This window comes from Plectrocnemia conspersa, unplaced genomic scaffold, assembly GCF_051122295.1.
Source record: "Plectrocnemia conspersa isolate PC_06_02 unplaced genomic scaffold, ASM5112229v1 ptg000011l, whole genome shotgun sequence".
In the NCBI taxonomy this organism is placed as follows: Eukaryota; Metazoa; Arthropoda; class Insecta; order Trichoptera; family Polycentropodidae; genus Plectrocnemia; species Plectrocnemia conspersa.
In genome coordinates, this window is record NW_028277175.1 from 9723404 (window position 1) to 9736781 (window position 13378).

Sequence of the window (13378 nt, forward strand, 5' to 3'; positions counted from 1 at the left end):
GTATTACTAGCATGATAAATTATATTATAGTTTTTTATGATTTTTTTGACAAAAAAATACTTAAATTTTTTATTGGGCATTTATAAAATATTGTTAAATTTATAGAAATGCATTTTTTACTATTATTCTACATCTCATTATATAATTATTATAAATTTAGAATTTTTCAATTAACATTAATATTTAGCAATTCATATTTTTAGCATCCATTTTGGAAATAATTATTTGTAATAATACAAATAATATATGTATATGTACGTTATTAAAGAATAAATAGATATATTATTTATTCATATTACTTGTTATTAGTTGATTAACAATTATTATGAATTGAAAAAAAATTAAGTGGAAGGGCAATTGAATTATTGCAAGAGTATTAGAAATTAACTACGTACTCGTAAATTGAATGGTAGTAGTATTCAATTCCAGCTTATTGACCTCATAATAAAATATCTCTACCTTTTTTCTTTCACCAGTACAAAATTTTATTTATAAAATTGTGTTTTCAAACGTTGAATGTATTTTGAAATTGTTTTCTATATCAATATTGTTGTTGCAACCTCTCCCCTTTGGAGATGGCCGTCTTTTCTTCTCGAAGGACCACCGTCTCTCGACGGAATTAAACGCCTCTAATTATTGAAATGCTTTATTATCAGAGTTTACATCCTCAGAATCCTTGCTGACGCACGATCACACGGCGCGACAGCCGAAGCGCCTTCTGGTAATTTTCACACAGAAAAACCACGCACGGCCATAACACACTTTTATTCGGCCATGCATAAATATATGTAAAATTGTCGGAACAATTGTATTTTGTAATTTTTCTATATTCTATATAAATGGTTGACGTTATATCAACTTGCTATAAACCTGATCTTGAATACAGGATGGGGCAGAAACAATAAAAAAATCGATTAATTTGTTTATAAAAACTGTATATATACATATATAATATAATTCCTGCATAATATTTTTTATTATCGTTTTAAATGCAATAAAAACTTGCTTAAAACACAATTTTATTCATATGAATAATCTCCACTGCAAATTTTTCATATATGTATATCCACTCTTTATATATATCCAATTTTTCATTAATATTCATATAAATCGATGATGCTGCAAGAATATATAGTATATAATATCAACCATAGACACATATACATTTTAAAAGTTGTAAAAAAGTTTCAAAATTGATCAGATTATAGTCGTTAAATCTTTTGATTTGACATTTATTATAGTAACTTAACGACGGGATGGTGACGGGTGGCAATTAGACACAGATCGAGCCGCTGCAGTAATATTTTATTTACGATTAAAAGTTGTTTACATTGTTATATAATATACGAGGCGAAAGCGCGCGACGGCGTGCGCGTCCGAACGCCCTTAAGATTGCCAGTCGAGAGAATAACCGCCAGTGCTACTCAAGTGTCGCCAAGTTTTGGCCATAACAAATCTAAAGGCAAATCGGCTCCCATAGTAGGAATCACTAAAGTTTTCATTATCCTACATAACATAAAATTAAATGTAAACTAACTTGATTAAAATTTAAGTGTCTCTTAACGGTATTTTTTACAATGGCGCATGATTAAGTCATCGGAATGAAAAGTACTGGTTTTGAATTTTAATAAATAATAAATTAGATTAATAACTTATTACAAAAAATATCGTATCATAAAGCTATGAAAATATTAATACTATACAATGGCGGCACACTGAGTGCACTGACCCCGACGGGAAGACAACGGCCGGTGGTGCCTCTCTCACCTTTCATTCACATATATTGTACCTAATAACAAAAATGTTAATATGTAACCTGTGTCTAATTTTAATAACAAACATGTTAATATGCAATTTGTGTCTAATTTTAATAACAACCATGTAATCTGTGTCTGAAAATTAGCACATTTATAATATGAGCATTTTTAATATGCGCATTTATAATATGAACCTTTTAAAAATATTATTACTATCACTACTACGTCTATTAAACTAAATACGACTGCATTGGTATCGATAAAACAGGTACAATAACAACTTAAAAAACGATGTGTTCATATTTTTGGGATATTAAATAATATAATAAATATGCAAATCTTAACATTTTTCACAATTCAAAAAGCGAAAAACTCAAATGTAATGAATAAATAATTATATAACATCTTTTCTATACAATTGTAATATTTTTCTTGAACTTTAGATTCATTTTTCTTAAACTATTTATTGCGAAAAACAAGATGTTTTTTGTATTAGCCGGATTTTTATATGTATGTAAAAATATTTTCTATTTATTACCGACAGAAATAAAACTAAAGAACTTTTGTTAAAAAACATAAACATTTATTTGCTGCGCTAGTGCCGGCCTGTTTTTGGTATAAAGTAAAAATAATAAACTAACGATACTTGAATAAATTAAAACAATAATTTGTTATAAGTAATTAGATAGTAAAATAGTATATATTAAATAAAAAACGATAAAAAATTATTGAAATTTGTATTAAGATTTTTTTTAAAGTGGCAACATTTGCCCCTGGATTGTTTCTTTCCTGCCGTCGGCGCTGCCATCGAACTGCCAAGTGCGTTTTTCATTCGCAAATCTCGATTTATCTAAGCAATCGTCTCACGTAAATACGCCGCTTTATCAAATTTTCGACCGCCCGCGCGATCTTTTTCATAAAAATGGCGTATTTTCGGATTTCGCCGCTGATGTGTCAGATTCGACCGATGTAAAGTTTCGCCATTTTCAGGATGTTGATGCCCAAGCAGAGCCGCGTGTCCATCTATGAGTACCTCTTCAAAGAGGGGGTCATGGTTGCCAAGAAAGACTTCCATGCACCGAAGCATCCGGAGCTCGAACATATTCCTAACCTCCATGTCATCAAGGCGATGCAGTCACTCAAATCGAGAGGTTATGTCAAGGAACAGTTTGCTTGGAGACACTTTTACTGGTAATTATGGCGATGTTTTATATTTTAAGTTAAGCGGTTAAGTGTACTAACTTATCATTGTGCTTAAATGTATTATATTTCAACTTGACATTATAATCAAAATTGTTATTATTTTATCTTTTATAACATTGTCGTATTGCTCATATAATTTACAATACGATATCTATTTTCTAAACTGAAATTTCGCTTTTGTAATGTAAATGTATTCAAAACTATACCACAATTGTTCATTAGAAATTACTGTTAATCAATTAGGACGTGAATAATTCTTTAAATGTGCAAACGGAACCATAAACTACTATCAAAAGTGTATATATTCATTCAGAACGAAGCATTATAGTTTTTAGTCAGTGAATTTCTTTTCCAAATAGAATACCTAAAAACAATTGAAAAACATATAAACATAGAGTGTAAAATAATGTCAAATTGAGTTTATTTCAGATTGATGAAACTTAAAATGTTTCATGTTGTCAGTGTATTTATTGACTATAAAATATATATGTATGAGTATCCAGTAATCATTTCTAGAGGAGTAAATTCGATTCATTCAGCAATAATATTTTTCAATCTTCTGATTATATCCCACAAATGCAAATACAACGTCATAGAATCTCATCATTGCATAAACAACTTGATTGTACATTTTTTAAAACACATAGATTGAATTTTTCATCAATTAGGCCAGACTAAAATAATGATATAAGGCATTTCAAATGTTTGCTTAATTTTGCGTAATTGGAGTGAGCATTTCACAAATATATATAAAAACATTATAAGGAATTAAATCAGTTAAAGAAGAATACCATCATACACTTATGTCGATTTTAAAAAAAAAAACTTTAATTTTGAATACTTATGAGGTATTTGAAAACGTCAATAAATAAAATTCGATCTTTTGCTCAATGAGAATTGTTAATGATAAAATAATTTTAGGAATTCGCGCTTATTGCTAAATCGTGGAAGTTTGCTTTAACCAATGAGGCAGGTAGTACCTACCCGTAGTGTTCATATGTCAATATATAGATGCGCAATATCTACTTTTTTTGACCTTAGATATTTAACGAGTTCTGTAATATCTACATATGAAAAAATTACTCTAATTTTTTTCAGTGTGACAAGACCATAAAATTTAATTTGAACTCCGTTCTAATTCACTTACAAGTGAAGTTTATTCTATTTAATTTATTCATAAATATATTTTTAATATAATTATTCACAAAATTGCATGAATAAATAGACTGTTAGAGGAATGGTAAAGAGAAAAAACAAATACTGTATAAAGTATTGCCTGTTTCTATGCATATAATAAAACTATCTAAAATAACTGTCGACTTATTGTAAATAAAAATAATATAAGCTTCTCAAATCCCGATTTCGGTTTATTGTAGTGAAAATAAAGTTAATTTATGGTCTTTGAGTAATACAGAATATCATCATAGTACTATACTTCACCATATATAATACAATACATTTTTCTTGTTCGAGTTTTACAAAAAAATTACACTATACACTATTTGCGTTAAAACAGTCGGTTCGAGAGCTATCAATTTCATCATTATTCATAATTGAGAAAGAGATGGCAAGTTTGGGTTTACCTACTATTATCTTTAAACCACACAATACGGATATGTGTTTGATATATGTAAACCCAAACTTGCCATTTCTTTCTCAATTATGAATATTGATGAAATAGATAGCCCTCGAACTGACTGTGTTAACGCAAATAGAGTATAGGCATATATCATATATTTATTATATTTTCACTTGATAAATTTTTGTTTAATAAGCATGAACAAAAAAATATAATGAAGTATATTTTTTTATTTTAGCACTTGAGATTTCATAAATAATTACACTTATGTGGAAATACATCTGTATGCATCATACAAGCAAATTGATTGTGAATTATATTTTTTTAATTGCACGGAATCCCTAATATGTTATAAATTGATAACTCGTAACTTTACTGATGTGCATACTGAGAGAAGCTCAACCCCTTTATTGCAGATCGAAACTATTCACGCAATCAGGAAAATCGCCATAACTCAGTGGACACTATGTGCCATGAATCTGGGCCCTGTGATTGTTTCATATTAATGTAAGGCTAAAATTTATGATAAATAGATGCCTGTATTCCATGAGCGATGTTCGAAATGTCATTCATAAATGTCAGTTGTGCGATTAAAGAGTTAACCTTTTTTTATATATGTACTCATCCCTTGATTTATACGGTAGATACGTTCCTTGAAAAATCGCGTAAATTGATGCATAGAACGAAATTTGTAAAAAAACGTATTTTTAACTTGTAAAGTAAGTGAGAAATCTTTAACAAGTGTGCACTTTAAAAAGCAGTTCGTGCCACATTGCATGAGCAGTGGGAGAGGATCTAGATGTAGGTCAAGTACAAAAAATGGGAATAACCCATGTGTTTGCACATCACTGTCAAATATGTTTGATTTTGTGTATTTAAAAAAAACTTCTAAACCGTGTAATTCGAGGGATAAGTGTACACATTTAATAAAATTCAGACTATTCTTTTTATTTTACAGGTACCTTACCAATGAAGGCATTGAATATTTAAGAGGATACCTCCATTTACCTGGTGAAATCGTGCCTGCCACCCTCAAGAAACCGAGCCGATCCGAAACCACCCGCACCAGACAGACTGGAGGATCGCGCCCGGAAGGCATGCGACCAGGCGAAGACCGTAATGCGTACCGTCGTGCGCCTGTTGCTCCATCACAAGACAAAAAGGCCGACGTTGGCGCCGGCATGGCTGATCTTGAATTCGTAAGTTACATGCATCAATTGTTTTAACTTGGATGTTGTTATCAACGTTTTGTTTTGTTACAGAGAGGAGGATACGGTCGCGGCAGGCCCAACGGACCATAGGATGTCTTTTTTATATAAATTAACAACACCTATTCTTAACGCATCGTTTTAAGGAATGATGTAATAAAAAAAATGTTAAATTACTTGCATTGTTTTATTTAAAAACATTTTAAAGAGTGGAAGGACTAAAAGAATTGTCAAAAGATACAGTAGTCACAAAAGTGATCGTCATGGTTAGGAACGCGCTATGAGGTTCCTCAATCCCAGATCGTAGACTACTTCTTCAATTTTTTTCACATCGTACTTCAACACATCGAAACGTCTGCGTAGAGCGTCGTTCTTGAGATTCAACAGCCTGAAATTTTAATATCAAGGTTGAGTGTTGTTAACCCCTTTCACCTTGGATGGCTTCTATGGAAGTCATCACGAAAATCACCAGTACTCATTGCGATAAACCTTTGAGCTTAATAATATGATTATTTAGTATAATTTAAGACTGTAAATCACTTGAATTTATTGAACCATAATATGCCCGACACATTAACTAATTTCGAATTAGCATGCAAAAATATCAGCTGCGGTAAAAGGGTTAATGACTAATTTTGACCAGTGTAGTAAAAACAATTGAGTGATAAGTTTCATTTAGTCTTAAACTATACATAATTATAGGAATGTGTTATGTAATAATTAAATTAGCTAAAAGAGAACGACTGAAAAAATTTGATTTTAGGGAAATCACTTATAGCAAGTAAAACTACAGGAACTCTTAGATACTATGATGAAAGGAGAGAACTATGAATAGCTTGAGCATTGAATAAAAGAAAAAAATGGCAATCTTTAAATCAAAACCATTTGGCAAGAGAGATGGTCTGAATATGAAAAGGTAAGAAAAATACCATAGAAGTTCTAATTAGATTACATTGAGGGGCAACAAAAGGGATCCATGTATTATATTTTTAACCTAAATCCTGCATTTAGATCCAGAATAAATCTTGATATTTGCACAGGTCTGTTGTATTCTCCGAGAGTGACTGAATTCACAGCCAATCTTGACTGCAAGCATAGAATATTCATAGTACAAATTATATAACATGTTTTAATAGATGAACTATATATATATATTTTATACTATTACCAATTCTGAAGCAAGCTCCAGAATGCCCATCAGGTAGTCTTCAATGTCCAAATGAAACAGTCCCTCTCCTTCCTTATCGCTGACTATTAATAATAATGTATGATTGTTATCTTTATTAAATTGATATTAAATATTGTATAAAATAAAAATAAATTATACTTCCTAAGATCTGAGCGGCAGTTTCTCTCGATATAAGAGTGCCTACTTCTAACCATACGATTAAGGCTGCTGAAAAACACAGCCGCTGCGTTGCATACTTAAATATATCATGGTATCTGAAATCATAAATTCATCTATGTACATTTAATATGAATAAAATAGTTGAGATATTGTTACTAAAAGAAATGTTTATTTATTATTATTTTTTTAATAGCATGTATCCAGTTCTATAAGTCTGCGTTTTTTAAGGTGAGGGTTAAATGAGTTAAAAATTGAAATATTTAATACTTTTACTAAATTATATATATCTTATCTTTTATTAAAATTATTCTCCACATGTTAACCCATCCGACACGGTGTCGAAGAAAAAAACGCGTCTGCCGATGGGGTCCTCTGTGGTCCCAAAGTATTTTATCTATATATACATCAAATTCCTACTAAATTTTCTGTGTAATAGATAAATATAGCTATAAATACAACCATTTGTTATAATTTTCCTCATTTTGTTCATATTTATCAACAATTATTATAAATAAAAATGACGATAATCGACACACGCCATCTCCCGAAGAGCGTAATGTGCACTGCCCTCCCTCTCCGACGCGTAACCCAAAAATTATACACTTATAATAAATATAATATAAAAATACTATTTTATAAAATTTAATAATATCAAAGTTTAATGAAATAAAAAGTATTTAAAAAAAATTTACGTTTTGTTTTGTCGTAATCACCGATTCTTGGGATTCGTAGATTTACATGGTCTCGCGAGATATTTTTATAGTATTTTTCAGTTTGATAATAACAATGTTCTTTACTGGCAAGAATTAAATATCTGGTATGGATTTTTTTAAAGGTTAGTATAGAACGGTGTATTAGATATTATTGTTCATTTAAAAAGTGTTAAGATTACTTTTAAAACATTTATTAATTTTAATATAATATACGTATTAACAATAACTATTTAAATCAAGTCAACATATATATAAAAACGAATCTTCACTAGAACTCTCATAATTTACATAAAATATAAACATAACATAAATATTATAGAGCATAAGACATGACTAATCAGAATCAAAACATATAATAACACTTCGGATAAAAATAAAATACAAAAAAATAAGACAAAACTAAACATAATTCCAAAATACAATAAACATAATTTAATAGTAAAGTAAGATGACGACACTTAAAAAGAAATATAAAATAATTATTTATTGCACTCCTTACAATATATTGTCATTTTTTCTGTTCTATGATTCGAACATATCGGTTTTTGACAAGAATAACACTGAATGCGAGTTTTCTTGTCTTCATTTCGCGGACAAAAATAACATCTGGGACGTTTTCGCGAAATCGGCAATCTTGGTGTTTCTTCAGTAAAAGTTGACATTTCGACATTGTTGTCGAATCCAGCTTGTTCCATTTTTTAAAAATTATTTCGTTCCTTCTTTCTGATGTCAACATTGTCTGATACCAATTGGAACGCAAGTTCCTGAATAAAAAGCTATCTATGGCTTCGATCAGACATTTTCTAATCTGGAAACTTTATAATCCATAATATGTATGCGTTTAGTGCTGCTACATATATCAGTTCCGTAAATACTCTAAACGGCCATCTTCTGGCTGGTCTGACGCAGGAATATTGCCTAGTCATTTTATCACTAGTATCGACAGCACCCTTTGTGTGATTATAGTGCAATATGATCTCGGGCTTCATTTTTAAATCTTCAGGGGGCCAATTTGTTATCGAAAAATTCCGTAGATAAGAGAGCAACGGCTCTTCTTATTTTCAGAACATATGATACTAAAGTCATATCTTTGGCAAAACCGAAGAGGCTTGAATATTCTTCTCTGTATTTAGATGGGAGGAATTCTCGAGGAATTTCCCTCTTGTTAGATCGAAGTGTCCCGGTTATTGTGATGTTTTTTTCTAATAATTTTTTAGCTAATGGAACATAAGTAAAAAAGTTATCGGTCGTCACTCCCCGTCCTGAACCGAAGTAAGGTTGTATCAAATCCATCACAACTCGTTCTCCCTGGTTGATTTCCCTTCTGTTATTAACCTGACCAGTGTATACCTGTAAATTCAAGGTATACCCAGTTTGAGAATCTGCTACCACCCATATTTTAATACCATAATACCCTGGTTTACTTTTCATGTACACTCGAAACGTACAATTTCCACGATAAACAGCCAGCCTTTCGTCAATTGTTACGTGTGTGCCGGAACATAATTTTTTTGCATGCGTTTACAAAATAGAATGCTTCCATCTTATCTCTGCTTACATTCGTTCTCTCTCTCCTTGTTAACCGATCATCGAACCTAACAACACTAAACATATCTGAAAATCTATCCCTTGCCATCGCAGCTGAATAAAAGTATTGTTTATACAGTTCGTTCGTCATCCACAGTTCTTTAAACTGAATTTTTCGGCCATTAAGCCTACCGGAAGAAAGCAAAATTCACATAAAAGCGTCAATTTCGACCATAGTAATTAGAGAAATATTTTTTTTCTAATATTTTCACTGTTGTCCCAGTTTATTTGCTTATTTGTTTCGTTCAAATGTGTAACATCATTTCTTCTGTGAAAAATAATTTGAATGTATCTTTTATAGAAATAAAATCTACACCAGAGGCTATGCCTTGACTGGTTCTTGACTGTTTAAGAGGGTTTGATTTCCAAGATAATCTCGATTTTGACACATATGTCAATCCATCATTGATTTCTATTAATCCTTCAAAGTTTTCTTCTTCCCCATCTACCGTGTCTGCATTGTTTTCATGCTCTACAAAATCTTCTTCGTCAGTTATATTACAGCTATCTTCAATGTCAATATCACTATCAGAATCGTTATCACTTTCATCCGAGCCTTGTAAAATTCGAAGCTTTTCTGCATCGGGAATGAATTTTTCTGCCATTTCAAATGATTTGAATAAAAACCTACACCGGGTGAAAAAATAGCATGAATAATTATTTGTATACTAAATTTAGTAGCACAAAAAAAGAGTTCATTCACTAATGCGAATTTGATTCAGTGGAAATACTTACAAAGAAATAAATAATATTCAGAGAAGAAAAATCGCACGAAAGCCAAGAATACACAAACGCGTGCTGTAAAAGTTCGAAACGTACTGTGATTTTTCAGTGTAACACTGTTGTCTGAGCCATGGAGTGGGGGAATGCACGGAATCGCAGCATCCGATTACGCATATATACAAAAGCACACATACGTAATACTAAGAGTAACAAAGTATTTTATTATTTTTATATGTTTGTAATCGAAAAAAAGTAATAATTATTGTTAAACTTTATTATGTGACTTATTTCAAACAAACACAAAATTTTTTAAATGTATAGTATTTATATCAAACGAGTTATTTAAGAAAAATTCAGAAGTTGGGGTATCCTTGTTCCCCCAACGGCACGGCTGGGTTAATAATTTTTTTTGTATTTGTAAAATATTTTTTTCACCTAAAATCTGTTGTAGGGATCTACATAGATGATAGTCGTTTGGAGCAACGTCTGAAGAATATAGTGGGCGAGAAAAGAGTTCCCAAGGAAATTCATTGATTTTTTCTATCGTCTTTTTGGATACACGAGGGTGAGTAAAATTACCCTTTTTTAATTTATAAGGGAAGGTATTTTTTATGGTCTGAATCACTTAAACGAATTAGCTTAACACATGTGCTGTAATTGTCTGCCTATAATCTAATAAGTCATGAATTATGCCCTTCATATTCTATCAAATGCACAACTTTATCTTATTGGCGTGTAATCCTGTTCTCGGGATTGGAATTGAGGGTTGAATGGCATCCAGCCACTGCCATTTACGTCGATTGTTAAAGTAAAGGACCCACTTCTCATTTTCAGTAACAATTCGACTGAAAAATAAATCTTTCTATTCTAGAATCATTAATTATTGGCATATTGAGATTCGTTGCATGAGATTTTCCAAAGACAATTTATGAGATCGATATTTTCCGCAAATTAACGCTTTTCCTATTTTTTTTAAATGTCTGGGAACTGGTGTAGGTGACACGTTAAGCTTTTGTGCTAGTTTCTGTATCGTTAATCTCGAGCCTTCATTGATGGCAGCCCTAATATCCTCACTAATAACCTCAAAAAAGATATTTAATGTCAAAATTCCAGGAACGAAATTTTTAGAATCACATTTGATTTTTTAAACTTAATGGCATACCTGCCCATTGTATTACAGATGTCGCAGATGGCATTGTCGCATTACGATAGAGTAAAAACTCATAAAGCATAATATAGCTAAACTGAGGTTATTTTATCTCCAATGCCATTGTTGATTTAGGGTAAAAATATCGAAACAAAAAATATCCCGTTACTAAATAGCATCATTGAAAGAATGGTGAAATTATCGTTAATTTATAAAAAGTTATACATTTTTGTAAATGTAAAAAACCCTGCTAAGATTAATGAGACATTCTGATATAGGTTTTTTATATCCGTCTTCTTATGACTTGGCCAATCATGCTTCTGTTTATTTTGCAGATGGATCTGTATGTAGTTGTTTATTGCATAAAAGATGATTCTTCGATCACTTTTGCGATCTATGTATACTCTGATTTAGATTCTTATTGTATTCCGAGAAAATGGTGGAGATGATTTTTTTGGAACTTGACTACTAAAATAATTAGACATGACTCAGTCAACAAATGCATTATATAAAGAAAACACGATGAACAAAAAAAAGCAAAATCCACATAAAAAATATTATTATGAATTGGTTGACGATTTTCAGGAAGGTTTTAAAATATAACAATAATATATAGATGCATATTGATAAGATTCGTCCGTTAATAAATAAATCTTTTTTAAAGCTTTGTTCGACACCGATTATCTTGTTGACAAACTCAGATTATTTTCAATTGTTGTGTCACTACAGCAATGATGTTAAGTGTTTGGATATTTAGATCTCTGACCAAATGCACCAAAGCTTAGATAATTCACATATAAATATTTATGTGACAATATTTGCACCTCTCATTTTCCATATAAAGATATTTATAAGCAAAAAAAAGTTGGTAAGTTATAAAGTGTATACATTTACATTTTTTATAAAGTGACTGAAGTTATTACACAAAAATATATTGGTACTTGTTAGTTAGCACGGCACCAAGCTCAAATTTGACAGTTGCGGAACAACCATCTTATTCAAACCCAAACCTAACTTAAGCGAATATAATAACGGTATAATGGTTATTTGTTTAAGTGATGTTTGGGTTTGAGCAGCACAGGAAATGCAGTGGGAAGTAATAACTGGTAGTTTTTGAGCGTGGGGCCGTACTAACAAGTACCAATATTTTTATAGAAAGCATGGGTACTTCTCGGGCACCACGCCGGGGTCCTGCAGTTCCATTAGGTTTACTTATAGAAGGCATCTCTCAACGAACACCATTATTTAGCAGAACAATCTGGTAGCACTGGAGATTTACAAGAAAATGCTGCACATGATAGTAAGCATTGCCTGTCTAATTTTGCTCAAAAAATTTAGAAATGAACCACTGATATTTTTACAGACAAATGTGTAGTGAAATAAAAAGCATCCGGCAAATAACACGGTAATAAGATAATATGGTAAAAAAGGAATTTGCCAGTTCCCATGTACTTTTGAAATGATATAGGGCATATGTTTAAGAATTAGACCCTTCATTTAAATGACTCCCTTGAACATATATATTTGCAACAAACCTGTAGTAATCTGCGAGTGGGAATGATCTTGTAAGTTGAGCATATTTTGTTCTAACGCCTTCAAATAGAGTTCGTGCCTTTCCGCAAGCTGTAGATTCTACATAATACATGTAACAAAATTACACCAAAGAATAAATCAATATAACCTACAAAAATAATACCTGCTCCCAAATCATGGTGTATTACTTGCAAGTTTGAGATTATCTGTCTGGCGATTCCGTCAATTTCATTGGCAGTTTTTTTGATTTCCTGAAATAATTTAATTGTAAAAAGTAAACTAATACAACCTTATGATAATAAGTTCATCGATTAGTGTAATAAATATTTTTTTTTTTTATATTTTATATTTACATCGACAACGGATTGTTCAGTGTCAATTTCCTTTTGAAAGTTCAAGAATAAGTCACTGTAGTTAGGCATTTTGGTTATTGCTTCGTATACGTCAAACTTGCGTTACAGAAAGACGCCGGCGCTTTGAAACGGCGTTATAATTTTGGCCATAACTCTCTATAATTTGTTCATTATGTTAAATTTTATGTAAAACTAAATTGTGCTAATGCAAAAATTAAAACGTCACT

At 31.1% G+C, this 13378-nt stretch overlaps 2 protein-coding genes across 3 annotated transcripts; one reads left to right on the top strand and one right to left on the bottom strand.

Annotated features, from left to right (window-relative positions):
- Positions 1 to 2540: 2540 nt before the first annotated feature.
- Positions 2541 to 5923, top strand: RpS10b (Ribosomal protein S10b). 2 transcript variants are annotated; one of them, XM_088198938.1, is made up of 4 exons: positions 2541 to 2624; positions 2748 to 2948; positions 5498 to 5738; positions 5802 to 5923. In XM_088198938.1, the coding sequence occupies exons 2-4, from the start codon at positions 2749 to 2751 to the stop codon at positions 5838 to 5840; spliced, it is 480 nt and encodes a 159-aa protein (XP_088055064.1). In that variant the 5' UTR covers positions 2541 to 2624; position 2748; the 3' UTR covers positions 5841 to 5923. The 2 variants fall into 2 exon arrangements, with proteins under 2 accessions (XP_088055064.1, XP_088055063.1); XM_088198937.1 differs by having other exon boundaries at positions 2541 to 2576.
- Positions 5916 to 13378, bottom strand: trsn (translin). Its single transcript, XM_088198936.1, has 7 exons — positions 13152 to 13378; positions 12962 to 13049; positions 12801 to 12897; positions 7075 to 7190; positions 6916 to 6998; positions 6742 to 6833; positions 5916 to 6135 (listed from the first exon to the last, which is right to left on the bottom strand). Exons 1-7 carry the CDS (start codon positions 13218 to 13220, stop codon positions 6015 to 6017), a joined length of 666 nt encoding a protein of 221 aa, XP_088055062.1. The 5' UTR covers positions 13221 to 13378; the 3' UTR covers positions 5916 to 6014.